Source organism: Ovis canadensis, chromosome 7, assembly GCF_042477335.2.
Source record: "Ovis canadensis isolate MfBH-ARS-UI-01 breed Bighorn chromosome 7, ARS-UI_OviCan_v2, whole genome shotgun sequence".
Lineage (NCBI taxonomy): Eukaryota > Metazoa > Chordata > Mammalia > Artiodactyla > Bovidae > Ovis > Ovis canadensis.
In genome coordinates, this window is record NC_091251.1 from 110751784 (window position 1) to 110767032 (window position 15249).

Below are 15249 nucleotides of genomic sequence, written 5' to 3' on the forward strand. Positions count from 1 at the left end.
GATCTTCCCGGACCAGGGGTCGAACCTGTGTCTCCTGCATTGGCAGGCGGATTCTTTACTATGGAGCCACCAGGGAAGCCCATTAGGGTCTCTTAAAATTGCAAGTGGATTTCATAAGAATCAAAGTTTTAAAGGATTTTATTTTCATCCCCACCCCACTCCAGTACTCTTGCCTGGAAAATCCCATGGATGGAGGAGCCTGGTGGGCTGCAGCCCATGGGGTCACGAAGAGTCAGACATGACTGAGCGACCTCCCTTTCACTTTTCACTTTCATGCACCGGAGAAGGAAATGGCAACCCACTCCAGTATTCTTACCCGGAGAATCCTAGGGATGCGGGAACCTGGTGGGCTGCGGTCTATGGGGTCACACAGAGTCGGACACGACTGAAGAGACTTAGCAGCAGCAGTTTGCCTTGATGCAGCATAGTAAACAGTTCATTTTAAAAACAATATTTTAATATGGACCATTAAGTGTACCAATGGCTAAGACGGTAAAAAGCATCTGCCTACAATGCAGAAGACCTGGGTTCGATCCCTGGGTTGGGAAGATCCCCAACAGAAGGAAATGGCAACCCACTCTAGTATTCTTGCCTGGAAAATTCCATGGACGGAGGAGCCTGGTAGGCTACAGTCCATGGTGTTGCAAAGAGTTGGACACGACTGAGCAACTCCACTCCACTTCCTCTGTACTGGACATTAAACTAATGTTGGGCCCAGCATCCCTTCCCTCCTTCCTTCTTAATAAAGCTCTGATTTTATTCAGGAATCCATGCCTCCCTCATGCAATACAAGCGATTCAGGGGAAAGACACTGCATAGTCATAGACTACGCCCATTGTGATAAGACCTCGACACATCCCACAATCCTTCTCATCCCTCCCCCTCGGCCCCGACATCAGTGATTCAGTTCAAGGCTTTGCTCACATCTTACAATGACTCACTCAGGCTAAAAGGCAGTACTAATTATTATTTTTAAAATATTCATGTATTTGGCTGCACTGGGTCTTAGCTGCAACGTGTGGGATCTAGTTCCTTAACCAGGGCTCAATCCTGGGCTCCCTGCATTGGGAGTGAGAGGTCTTAGCCCATGGACCACCCAGGGAAGACCCAGGAAGCACTGATTTTAGGTTGTGGTTTTAAAGGAGGATTTTATTCTCTTTCCCACTTGATGAAAAGGCAAGGAAGCATATAACTCCAACCCTTCTATAACACAAATACAGCAGCCTCGTGGGTGAAGCTGGTGCCGTGGATGGCAGAGGGGAAGGGACGGGAAGCACACTGGGGCTCCTGAATCAGCAAAGGCAGGCAGGCACCCTCCCTCTGCACCCCTGGGCGATGATCAATTTCCTTCTTCTCAGTCAGGAGAGGGCCTGTGGAAGACCACTAAGTCATGTAGTGAACTGCCTACAGGGACCTATTCCAGACAGAGCTCTCTCTCCTTGACTTGCCTTAAGGATCAAAGGTGTCAGATTCTTACTTCCTCACAGTCGTAGGTGGGCTGAACAAACTCTGCCAGAGAGAAAAGATGCCCTTAGGGTCTACTCAAAGCGCAGCCACTGTACTCAGATGGCAACTGGACCATATACCTTCCCCAACACATGCATTTACTCTTCCACATCCCAAAGCGGGAACTTTGAAGCTTCTCCCACCACCTCAGCACCTCCTCACCCTCAGAGGATGAAATATCAGCAAAAGCCATCAGAGAGGATCTTCCTTATTTTCCCACCTCCAAACCTACCAGTTTTCCTGCATTTGAACCTACACTCCCTTCATTCCTAATGACTGCAGATAATTTCTTCCTGCCCAACTCTCTCCCCCAAAGTATTCCGCTGTCTCATTTAGCCAGCTGCTCAAGCAAGAAACTAAGTTAGTCTCTGTTCCTTCCTCTCCATCATGCCCCCATCCACTCCATCAGAAAGACTGCTGGACCTACCTCGAAAATCTAAGCCATCTTTGCCTAGTTCAATTTTCACTCCTAGCACCCTAGTTTAAAATGTCTTTTGGTTGGACTACGGCAAGAGCCTCCCAATTTTCTGGAGGCTCTTTCCTCTCTGTTCTTAGTAGTGCAGAAAGTGATGTACTCAGAGTATAAATTAGATCACATAAACTCCGTTGCCTACAACTCTCTGGTGATGGACTCTGTACTTCGTAGGAATGCAAACTCCTCTCCATGACCTGCGAAGCCCCACGTGACTGACCCAACCTCTTTCAAAGTTCATCTCAGGCTTTACTCCAGTCACACTAACCTTCCTGTTTCTTGATTCAGCGTTGCCCTACGTGACTGACCCAACCTCTTTCAAAGTTCATCTCAGAGGCTTTACTCCAGTCACACTAACCTTCCTGTTTCTTGATTCAGCGTTAGGGCCCCCACAGCAAAGAGTTAACACAGCAGGACTGAATTCACCGTCACTAGAATGGCCTGCTTGCCAGGGTGTAAGAACCTGACTTCTGAAATGTTTCCTGTGTCGATAAGGCTACTTGTCCATCTGGGCACTGAATACCTGCCTTCTCCCGGGAGTATGCTGTTTCAGTCCTTGTTGCTCCATGTCTACGCGATCAGCCTCCAATAACAAATCCTGGTCTCTGAGACTTCAGCGGCTACCCTGGGCAGAAGCTGGTAGAAGCAGGTTCTGTGTGGCCCCCGGAGCAGTGCTTTGAAAGAGACAGAGATCTAGGAGCGCCATGCCTTGACCCTCTAGGACCACTGGGGGTGTGGCTGGTCTAGGAGTCTGAAACCAGGCCTGAGTCTGGAGCCCCCAGACCACCCTCTGGCCGTCGCTGTTTAGTATCATTTTTGGCCTGGCTAAATCCTAACACTCCTGAAAACCACTGCTTTGTTGCTATCACCCTGTCGTTTTTTATCATGTTCATCACCTTCTTAGATCATGCTATTTCAAAAAATGTACTTATTTATTGCCTGTCTCCCTCTAGAGTAGGACTCAGCAAGCTTCTACTGTAAGAGAGACAGAACTGAAGATTCTGTGCAGGTTCTTATGTAGTACAAGGAAACAATCTTCTTTTGTAGAAAACAAATTTCCACAAAAGTTTTATTGATAAAATTCACTGAGTGAAAATTTTTATAATATTGATCTACTAATGAGAATTAATTTTTTTGAGGGGGAATATTAATTCACTTAAGTAGGGTTCAAAGTCAATGTTCTTTATTTTTTTAAAAAATTACAAATGTTCATCTGTTAATGATGACCTGTAATGATTTTCAATTCTGACAATGTCTCACAGATAGGTGCTGTCAAATATGAGTATCAGTCTGAAAGCAAATGATTTTAACTGAATATGTTAACCACTTGGAAGGCATTCAGAAAACTGTATTAGCGTTCTGGCCTGATGTTTGTCTTTTAGCATGTATTATACTGCAGAATAATAACTATAAATTGAACATTAGGTGGAAGTTCTTCAACTGTACAGTTAAACAGATTTTTTAAATATGGCAATTTTCTTTACACTTGTAACAAGATCTAAAAAGATGCTGCTGGAACTGAAATTTGAGCCCAGAAAATATACTTGCTGCAAATTTGTGTGGGAAAGGGAAGCTGGTGTCTTAATTTCTGATGGGATGAGACACGCACAGTGCAGTTCGGCATGGCTTGTGATTCAAGGATTAGCTGTCACCAAATGACTCTCCTGCAGTATAAGTTTCACATATAAGCACTGTAATTTCAACGTGTGTAACTGTAATTGTAGTTTCCTTGTAACTTCAGGTTGAATCATTAAGAAACACTATCAAATCTGCAGCAAAAACTCATTTCCAAAGCCATTCAGTTTTCCATAATAGAGACTGAGGGCAGTTCGTCTCAGAAAAATTTCAGTCCTGGCTCTGAGTGACAGAAATTGCAAAGAACAACAACAACAAAATGTTACTACTGCTAAACCACTGAACTGCTGTGGTAGGGCAAGTCCGGACATTCACCTTCTATTTCTGACAGAAATTAATGGAATTGATGGTTAAGGCTATGAGGGCAAATAAAGTTAACTGCTGACTCTCAAAAACAAAATACTGAGGTTCAATTATACATGATAGATTGAATTATTTTTCACAAAGCAGCTGCTGAGGAATAACACAGTGAATAAACCATAGGCTTCAGGTGCCTTTAAAGTCCATAAGCCTTGTAAATTTTACAAACTATGTCCTCTTTTCTGCTCTTGCTCCACACATATTTTTACCACCCTCAGTTGTAGTACATCTTAACAGATTCCACTTCAGGTTGTACTGAATTACTGTTTTCTTAAGTTATTTGAAAATATTATCTTTTCAAGTTGTTACATGGAGACCATTTATAGAGGCAAATTGTCACTGAAAAGTCAGCACTGATTCCTCCAATAAACAACTGGCAACATCTGTCAACCTATCAAGAACCATTCAGAATCATCTGCCCCCTTTGTGCCTGTTTTTAGTGACTACTGATGTTGTTCGCAAAGCCCTCAACTGCTTTAGCAATGGTTCTTGGCAGAAGATCTTAAACAAGTTTATTTTGTCTGGACACTCATTCATTGCAGCCAGACATGACTTAATTAAGCCAGCAATAAACAGCTTGTCCTAATTAGCTGACAAATGAGTCATTCAGAACCTTACTGAGGTTTTCGCCAAATTTTCTTTTTATTTTTTGAAGAAATTCTGTTGTGATGAGATATTGTGTTGTTTAAATAATTTTTAAATTCTATTTTGCTTATTTTTGGCGGCACCACACTGCATGCAGGATCCTAGCTCACTGACCAGGGATTGAGCCTGAGCCGCCTGCAGTGGGAGCCTGGGGTCCCAGGCACTGGACCGCCAGGGAAGTCTCAAGGTACTGTTTTAAAGTTCCTGATTTTTCTGATTTTTGCTTTCCTGTGACCTGGGGATATTGCAATAAAGTCAGTGTGAAAATGTTGACATATACTGTATTCTTTCAGCACAGCTACAGTATCACTGCATAAAAAGCACAATGTTTTACCATCTCATTTGACAACAAAATCCACACTCCACTGTGCCTTTATAGTTTGACATCCAGCCTATTTTTCCTTTCCCCTCTCTTGTTTTGCCAGGATAGATATGCCATGGTTAAAAACCAAATGGCAGCAAGGTGGGTACCCCTAGAGAATGTTGTATTCAGTGAGATAAGTCAGAGAAAGACAGATGCCATGCGACACCTCTCATATGTAGAACCTAAAAACCAGTACACGTGGACGTATACGCAACCCTGAAACAGACTCACAGATACAGAGAGCAAACTAGAGGCGACCTAAGGAGAGCGGGAAGCGGTGGGGCAGACGAGGGGCAGGAGATTAGAGATAAAAAATGCTTTGTACAAAATAGGTAAGGATATATTGTATAGCACAGGGGAAGTATAGCCATTATCTTAATAACTTTTAGTGGTATAAAAGCTATAAAAAATGAATAACAGTGTTGTATATCTGAAAGTTATATAATGCTGTATATCAACTATAATTCAACAACAACAAAATGTTGTGGAATATAGCAGTACCTGCAGCACTCAAAACCTGTCAAGCTTTAAAACAGAACCACTGTGACCTGTAGTGTGCCAAGCTGCACTGGAAAGCGGTGAGTGCTCAGAACAGTCTCTGCCTCAACCCTGCCACGAGAGCACCAAAGCTGCCGTGGACAGTACGTGACTCGACGGGCAGGGCCGTGTCCAGAAGCCTCATCTGTGGACACTGGAATCTGAATTCCTCACTGCTCATGTTTTGTGAAATTTTATTCTTCCTTTGATATTTTCCAACTATTTAAATGACTAAAAACTATACTTAGTCATGGGCTGTACAAAAACAGGTGGTGGGCAGATGTGGCCCAAGGGTGCTAAGTCTGCGAACCTCTGCTCCTGAGTGTAGCCCAAGAGAGCAAGGCCACTGTCTGCTGTGCCAAATACATTTGTGGCTAAACAGTCAAATCACAAAACCATGCCTTATCCTGGAGGAGAAGGAAATGTGTGCAAACCACTGGGCAATGTTTTCTTATCAGACTGTTGATTCCTACTATCTTAAATGAACTGAAACTGAGTTGAAAAAGCCTAAGCTATTATAATATCTAAAAACAACTGACATGCATTTGTTCATCTAAGAGGTTTGTAACTTCACAAAGTCATGGTCTAATTCAATAATAAAAAGTTATTTTCAAATCTTTAAATGTTCTGTTGATCTAACATATGCAATAATTTTGATGATTATATAAAAATAGTAGTTGAAACGTTTTTTATTTCTAGGCAATAAAATTTACTGATTCATGCTTAAGATCAAATTTTACCTTTATTCCTACCAGCTATATGATATTGGCAGGTTAATACCTACTATGGAGAGTTCTCGTGATGACTAAATAGGTATTACAAGTAAAGTGCTTATAACAATTCTGAGCATGCTAAGAAAGTCAAAATATATCAGTTTAAAAAAATTACTGTAGATTGGGCTCAGTATCATGACATTAAAATGATGTATTCTTGACTTTTAAAGAACACAAAACAGTTCAGCTATCTTATTACTCTATAAAAATGTAGGCTATCACTACTTAACAATATGAGTAAAATAGAAAGTGATAGACTTCCTTACCTGACATGTCTGCTGAATCACCTATAATGGAAAAGTAGCAGAAAAACAATGATCCAGAAACAGCATAAACACTATATGCAAAATTTATAAAGACTCAACTGCCATAAGATAATTTTAAATAATTTAAATAACTGTGTCATATATAAAATTATGTAAAATTGAGTATACTGTAAGTGAAGCCACTAATTCCAATTATATATGCATATTAGTATTATATGCATATGACCTTTTCATCTTTAGATCAGTATTTTCTTTAGTGACTTACATGAAACTAGAAAAACATTTAAAATAGTCCTGATACGGTTTAAAAGTGATATGACTTTATTTCGGTTTACAGACGCCCTGCTAATAGATCCTTCAGGCTCTTATGTAGCTCTACTTGAAGGGAAGAATCGGATCTAAATCATCTGAAAGAAATGATGGTACAAGTTGGCATGTAACTCAAGGAAAGGAAGGCTCTTAATTCAGGCCACAAACTAACCCCTTTCTTATTTTTTTTAACTAAACATTTTCTGTCTGAGTAAAAGATTGCCAAAAAAGAAAATACGAAATTCATTGTAATTTACAGTAGAAATACTTATTAATAAAAATTTTAGAGTCAATAATCTTTAGCAAGAAAGAAAGCAGAAAACTTTAGAAACCTTTTTTAGAGAGACGATTGTTCTCTGCTTTATTAGAACTTTATGTCCCTGTGCGCTTCAGCTGTGTCCAGCTCTGTGTGACCCCATGGACTGCAGCCCGCCAGGCTCCTCTGTCCATGGGATTTTCCAGGCAAGGATACTGGAGTGGGCTGCCATTTCCTTCTCCAGGGGGTCTCCCCGACCCAGGAACTGAACCCAGGTCTCTTATGTCTCCTGCATTGGCAGGCGGGTTCTTTACCACTAGCGCCACCTGGGAAGCCTATGAAATTATTGTTTCAAGGACATATTGATAATGTAGATGTATTGTGTCCTGACCTGGAATAAGAGAGAAAAGGCAATAAAGTACTTGACTGTGCTGAGAAGACCAGTCAGGATAGACCACTTTTAAATTTGAACATGCTCTGATGACAACTAAATGATGACAGTACTTGAAACTATGTCACATAAAGAACCGTTTAAAACTGAGGGTTTTGGTTTTGGAAAACAGGCTTATCCTGGAATATCTGTGGGACTGGGGCAAATAAAGAGTACAGATAAAGACCTAACCATCACAGGTCTAAATATTCTAGGTGCCCCAAAATGAGGACTGGTGAATCACAATGAAAGAGAGAAAGATTTCTGTTCTATATGAGGAAGCATTTTACAACAGAGCTTCCTAAGGAGAGGTTAGAACACTTACATATAAAAACATTCCTTCAGGCCCACAATAGATAATTGTTTCTCCTAAATTCATAAAGTCAGAGAAACATTGATTGAAACAAGTAAAACGACGCAAAGGAACCATTCTCCAATGGTTTCTTAGGTCAACTTACAAAGGCAACAGAAATAAAAGCAAAAATAAACAAATGGGACCTGAGGAAATTTAGAAGCTTTTGCATAGCACAGGAAACCATAAATAAAATGAAAAGACAACCTACAGATTGGAAGAAAATATCTGCAAATAATTTGACCAACAGGGCTTAATTTCCAAAATATGCAAACAGCTCACAGAACTGAAGGACAGAAAACAAACAACCCAATTAAAAATCGGAAGAAGACCTAAACAGACAGTTCTCCAAAGAAGGCATACTGTTCAACATCACAAATTATCAGAGAAATGCAAACCAACCACTTGATGCAGGTCAGAATGGCTATCCTCAGAAAGTCTACAATTTTTTTCGAGGGTGTGGAGAAAAGAGAACCTTTCTACACTGTTAGACGTATGCATGTGTTAGTCCCTCAGTCGTGTCTGACTCTGCGACCCCATGGACTGGAGCCCACAAGACTCCTCTGTCCATGGGATGCTCCAGGCAAGAATACTGGAGTGGGCTGCCATTTCCTCCTCCAGAGGACACTGTTGCTAGGAATGTAAATTGGTGTAACCACTATGGAAAACAGCATGCAATTCCTCAAGAAACTAAGAACAGAGTTGCCATATGACCTGGCAATCCCACTCCTGGGCATATATCCAGAGAAAACTCTACTTTGAAAAGATACATGCATCCTAATGTTCATAGCAGCACTATTTACAAGAGCTGAGACATGGAAGCAACCTAAATGTCCATCAGCAGATAAATGGTTAAAGAAAACGTGGTACATATATACACAACGGAATAATACTCAGCCTTAAAACAGAACGCAACAATGCCATCTGCAGCAGCACGGATGGACCCAGAGATTATCATACTAAGTGAGCAAGTCAAAAGGAGAAAAGACAGATTCCATATGACATCACACATATGTGGGATCCAAAATACGACTCAAATTAGCTCACTAATAAAACAGGAAGAGACTCACAGACATAGAAAACAAATTCATGGTTACCAAAGGAGAAAGGATACGGGGGAGGGAGAAATTGGAAGTCTGGGATTAGCAGATACAAACTACTATATATAAAACAGATAAACAACAAGGTCTTACTGTATACCACAGGGAACTATATTCAATATCCTGTGATAACCCATAACAGAAAAGAACTACCCTGCTGTACATCAGAGTCTAACACATCATATATCAACTATACATCAATAAAATGTAAAGAACTAATAAATTCAAAGCTTAGAATATTGTGTATGTAACAGGTTAAGAACTGACCTTTCTTTTTAAAAGGAGAAAATTTTTACAGAAACGAAGATTAAAGGGTCTTTGTGGCATAACTGTAATAGGTAACAGAGCACAACCTTCTAACTGATCGTGTTAAAGCCTAAATTATCTTCTTCAAGAAGGAAAAAGTGCCTGGAAAGTTGCCTTAGCCACTGAGGCTCACTGAAGCCCAATAACCCAATGGCTTCGACCATCCTTCCACACTATACGCGGGCTGTGACGGCCGCGCTGATTGATCAGTCTGCTGCTCCGCCGTCACCGTGGTCAGTCACTGGTAGGTCTGTCCTAAAGAGACCTGCAACCCGCTCACCATTTTGCTTGTGGAGTTATGACTTTTGTCAAAATTTTCTAGAGTTGAAAGAAAATAGCAAGATAGGGGATTTCAAAACCAGCTGGCAAATCTGATCACCGCCAAAGGAGAGGTGAAGGGCTCACCGACAGCATGAGCTCGGCTTCTCAGCTCTCCAGGGTGTCCCCGGAGGCAGAGGCTGTGCCCGCTCGTCAGTCACTGCTCAGCTCCTCTTTCTTACCACTCCCGCCTCAGACTCTGCCTTCCTCCTCCACATGCTATTAAATTAAACCTTCTGCTGCTCAGAAATTTCTGCTAAACAATTAAATCCAACTATTTCAACCATCATAAAATACAATGCTCTTCATTCTGAACTGTCTGAACCAATACAGATAAGCAAAGTGAAAAAAAAAATACCTGGAAGCAAATAATATGGTAAAACTGGATGCATGCTTCATGCACAAATGCATTTCAGACAATACACAGAAGTGTTTCAGTCTCTTTCCCCTGGGATACTGAATTAATTTAAAGAAGACAACTACTTAATACTATTTCTTTTTAAAATACAGAAACATACCTACTTGGCCAGTTGCCACTATGTTGATAAATTTAGGGTGCTGATTTACAGTGAGGCACAGAATATCATCATTATGTTCCTGATAAAAACTCTGAGTCCCTATAAAAAAAGAATTTGAAAATTAAATTTGAAAACTTTAATGTGAAATAGTCAAATACACTTTACTCAGAGTAATAAACTGCTGTGTTTAGCTTCCTTGCTTATTTAACATTTATTTTTTGAGCACAGTATATATACTTCATCCTAAGGACGTAAACGTGACTGACAAATCCTTAACGTAGTGAACCCTGAAAGGCATAACCCATGTAAAACCAGGCTGGAGACATCAAGCGCCACAAGAGAGTTAAAGATCAAAGCGCTATGGAAATATGCAGCGATCTGTTCTTCTCATGAACAGATGGCACTCCTGAACTGACACAACAGATTCTGGAAATGTGAGTACGGCTGGGGCAGGCATTTCAGGAAGAGGAATACTTGAAGCAAAGATACACAGGCAGGGAAGCCGTGGGTATGCATACAGATGGCTCGTTCGGCTGAAATACAGGGTAACAAAAAAGACAAGTGAGAAATATCATTGGACAGGCAAGTCTGAACTAGAATTACAGAGGACTTTGGAGACAAGCCTGCTATTAAACTTCATATTCATTCTGTAGTCAGTGGGGAGGCACTGAAAGAATTCTGACCGAAGGGGTGATCTGACCATCTTGTAGCAGCGACCGCGGAGAGGCCCCGGCAGACGGTGACTGTACAGGAGGCAGGGAAGGGAGGCGCCTGCACGCCGGACGGGGAGGCGGGGGGCGAGGCCAGGCTGGCCGACGGGGCCCAGGCTACAGGGCGCCATTGACACTAGGTCCTCCAAAGAGCAAAACCGAACCAAGGAAAACCATGTTTGAATGACATCTGATATGGCTGACATTACTTTTGAACTTCTCAAAGTAAAATGTGCTTCATATTTCCCAGGGCTGAGTTCAGTTAAAGGAATAAACAAATAATTATATGTGCTACTGACTAAATCAGTAGATCAACTATCAGATGAGGACTTCCTGGACTATACGCACAGCAATGAACCCGCAGAACGGACAGAGGCCCCTGGAGCAGAGGCCTAGGCACCGCTCTACCCCAGCTCTCTACATTCCATCATTAGGGAGCCGAGTAACTACAATCCAGGAAACTAAGGCAAATGACACGTGTAAACATGGAAAGGTGTTTACACTTCCATCCTTATGTAGTGTGTCTTTTCTTCTATATTCTCTGTGAAGGATAAGTGAAGCCTCAAGGAGGATTTTCTATTCATAAGAGGTATTTTGTAATGACCTAAAGTATTGAATAGAAAATTACCATTGATTTGTGTAATCTTGATGAATCTTTTTCTTAAGGAAACTAAAACAGATATACCATATTAATGATTAATACTGACCAGGGGCAGGGGATTATGACTCACATAATCCATTCTACCTAATTAGTGAAGCTACCAGAGGGAAAAAAAGCCAGAAATGTTTGTACTAAATAAACTGCATCTTCAATACAAACAGACAGACTATTTTGTTGGGCTCAAAATCACTGCAGATGGCAACTACAGCCATGAAATTAAAAGATGCTTGCTTCTTGGAAGGAAAGTTATGACCAACCTAGAAAGCATGTTAAAAAGCAGACACATCACTTTGCTGACAAAGGTCCGTCTAGTCAAGGCTATGGTTTTTCCAGTAGTCATGTATGGATGTGAGAGTTGGACCATAAAGAAAGCTGAGTGCCGAGCAACTGATGCTTTTGAACTGTGATGTCGCAGAAGACTCTTGAGAGTCCCTTGGACTGCAAGGAGGTCAAACCAGTCCATCCTAAAGGAGATCAGTCCTGAAAATTCACTGGAAGGACCGATGCTGAGTCTGAAACTCTAATACTTTGGCCACCTGATGCAAAGAGCTGACTCATTTGAAAAGACCCTGATGCTGGGAAAGATCGAAGGCGGGAGTAGAAGGGGATGACAGGATAAATTTGTTGGATGGCATCACTGACCCAATGGACATGAGTTTGAGCAAGTCCCAGGAGATGGTGAAGGACGGGGAAGACTGGCGTGCTGTAGTCCATGTGGGGGTCACAAAGAGTCGGACACAACTGAGCAACTGAACAACATTCTGACTTTATGAAGTTTATAACCTTATGTAATAAAGCAATTCAAAATTAATAAAGAGTATTACAGTAGGATTATCACATCCTTGGTCATCAAATGATGCTTAGAGAACTTTTTCAACAATACAATCAGTTAAATAGACGTCAAGAAATATTTTCCCATCTCTTGGATCGAATAGGTATTATCAGTCACGTCACAAGCAAGCAGCTTTCTTAGTTAACCTTTTTGGCTTTCCAAGCGCTCGGCATGAACACTGCCACTCCACCGCCAGTCCCTAGCAATCACTCACCAACATGTTCCTTTCAATCTTTCAATCACTAACTATCAGACAGCCACTTGTGAGGAAACAGAATACAGTTTCCAACGCTTCTGCTGTGACACGTGCTTCCAGCACACAGGCATCCTTCGCTTCTAACCAAGATCTACGAGCTCTCTGCATCATGAAGTCCTTTTATGCTGTGCTATACTCTCCTCAAGACTGTCAATTCCTTAAAGTATTGCTAGAAAGTTCTACAGTATGAAATATTCATATTCCAGATTCATGTATTTTAATTATTCATATGTTTAACAGAGTTTTAAGATGCTAAACAAAAAATTCTCCATTTTAAAAAGAGGGGAATGGAGAATTAGGGTTTCCTACCTGTAGCAACATTGTGAAGAATTCCAACAGATGCGGTGTGATAAATTATATCATCACCATCATTTAAATAATGAACGTTATTCCTGCAGTCTCGGCCTCGATAGCCAAAAACAAGCTCCAACACAAGGTCCTAAAACAACGATAAAATCATACATTTGCTCATGTCTAAATGTTCACCATTACTTTGTTGTAAACAGTACTGGTGGTCTTTAGTCAAAATGGAGGATGCATCTTTGATTTATAAATTTCAAGCACAAAACTAAGCTAGATGCGCCTCTCTATCTAAGCTTCTTCGAGCAGCTGAAGCACACACCCCTACTTCTCTATGTGAATCTGTGAAAATGAAAAGGGAGCACACTGTCACCTGACTCCAAGAAGTTTAGTTCTTAAGGTTTCGTGTGTTAAACACTGAGATACTTTGTGTCCAAAAGAAAAATATTTCAATTTGTGTTAACTGTTAGTCAAAAATATTTGATCTGTACATATGACTGAGGATAAATTAGGTCCAAGTGGTGTGCTTCCAAGCATCTAAAGAGCCTATCAGCTCCATACACTGAGCACGCCGTCCCTGATAACTCGTACTCACAGTAATCCTGCTACTCCACGTGCCCATTCTCACTGACCGTGCGAGGCTGAGTGGGGCAGAGAGTACAACAATCACCTCCCACAGCTTTACACCTTGCTTTTGACCTCACTGAGCAGTCTGCTTAAGGACTTCCCTGTAGCTCAAATAGTAAAGAATCTGCCTGCGATACAGGAGACCAGGGTTTGATCCCTGGGTCGGGAAGATCCTCTGGAGAAGGGAATCCACTCCAGTATTCTTGCCTGGAGAATTCCAAGAACAGAGAAGTCTGGCGGGCTACAGTTCGTGGGGTTGCAAAGAGTCAAACATGACTGAGCGACTAACACACACACAGCAATCTGTTTGTTATTGCTGATACCGGGATTATGAAATTATGAAATATGGGAGAACTTTTCTCTTTTGCTCAATTATTGTGGAAAGTTTCTTTGCTTGGAAGCGAGGCCGCTATTAAACTTTACAGTGAATATCTCATGGGGTAAAAGTTCCTGATTTAGTATAAATATTAAATCTTTAACTTATAAGTTTGAACCACTAAGTACAGGACACTCTAAGGTCACTATGCTTCTATAAACCACAGATCATTCCACACATTTGCATTTAGAAGTTCTCTGAGATATGGTTCAAGTCAGGGCATTATTCATAGAAAACTAAAAGACAAAAAAAAAAAAAAAAAAGGGAACAGAGGATGTCAATCCAAGCTCAGACTCGACAGTTAACCAATCAATGTTTACAACTGAACAAAAAAGAATACTCGATACACTTATTTTCATAAAGAATAATGGTAAGATTTGGGTGTTCTACAGAAAGGAAACAGAATAAACCCTGGACACATTCTAAGGTACAAGTTAGCACCGGGCGGTGGATTGTCCTCACCTCTATGGGCCTCTTTTTCTTGCCGACGTTGTTGGTCTGGAGTTTTTCTGGCTGCGGTGGGGCCCTGCTCACTGGAGGCCTGAAGCAGAGAAGCGGGAGAGAGGAAGGGAAGTGTCACCCAGCGCCCTCACCCAGCTCCTCTCAGCCCTCCAGAGAGCAATGTCCGACACTCCACCCCAAGAGTGAACCCAATCTGTGTTTCTCACTAGACTCCACCCTCTATATCTTGGTATCTTCTAAGGCAGCAAGGTAGAAAGAAAATGTCAGAACTTCTATTCACTTTCCTTTTAATTTCTTTGATGTATGTTCCATAAATGCAGCTAATACAACAGCACAAGAACAGACTGGTGATAAAAATATACAAATGTTAGTTTTACAAACGCAAAAGCTTCTTGATGGGGTGCGTTATCAACAACAGCCTAGATTACTGCTCTAACGTAGCTATCTCAGTATCTTGCACATGGCAAGTACTCAACATATACTTCCTGAATTTTGAAAATATTTCTATACACCTCCCATACTGTTGGCGATGTAAATCACATCTGAGTTCAAACGTGTACTCATCACCAGGGCCTCTGTGCCCTTTATCTTCTCCTCTGAAGTTCCTAGTGTGTCTATGGCAACACTGTCAGTTAGGTGCACAAGACATCTTACGGCGACTCTGTAAAAGGCTGTTACTACTGCCTCCAATGCCTCTTCCCTCCTTTTCACTATTTACCTCATATTTTGCAAACTTACACAGCAGCTCTCAAATCTATTCCTCTCCCTCTGTTTCCACCACTAAGCTCAGAATCTATTTATAATGTGTCATTAGGTATACGGAGCTCCCATTTTCAGCTATTTAAATGTGGCAACTCTTCCCTAAAAAAAGCCTTCTG

General features: G+C 41.3%; 1 protein-coding gene across 3 annotated transcripts in view; it reads right to left on the reverse strand.

Moving 5' to 3' along the window:
- Window positions 1–15249, reverse strand: part of EML5 (EMAP like 5) — a 155316-nt gene that overhangs the window by 21818 nt on the left and 118249 nt on the right. For 2 of the 3 annotated variants that reach the window (XM_069597235.1, XM_069597236.1), the window contains exons 28-31: window positions 14372–14450; window positions 12916–13045; window positions 10148–10246; window positions 6559–6579 (exon numbers count right to left, since the gene is read on the reverse strand). In XM_069597235.1, the coding sequence (XP_069453336.1) occupies window positions 6559–6579; window positions 10148–10246; window positions 12916–13045; window positions 14372–14450 (329 nt within the window). The remainder of the gene's footprint in view (window positions 1–6558; window positions 6580–10147; window positions 10247–12915; window positions 13046–14371; window positions 14451–15249) is intronic. The other variant, XM_069597237.1, reaches the window with a different exon arrangement.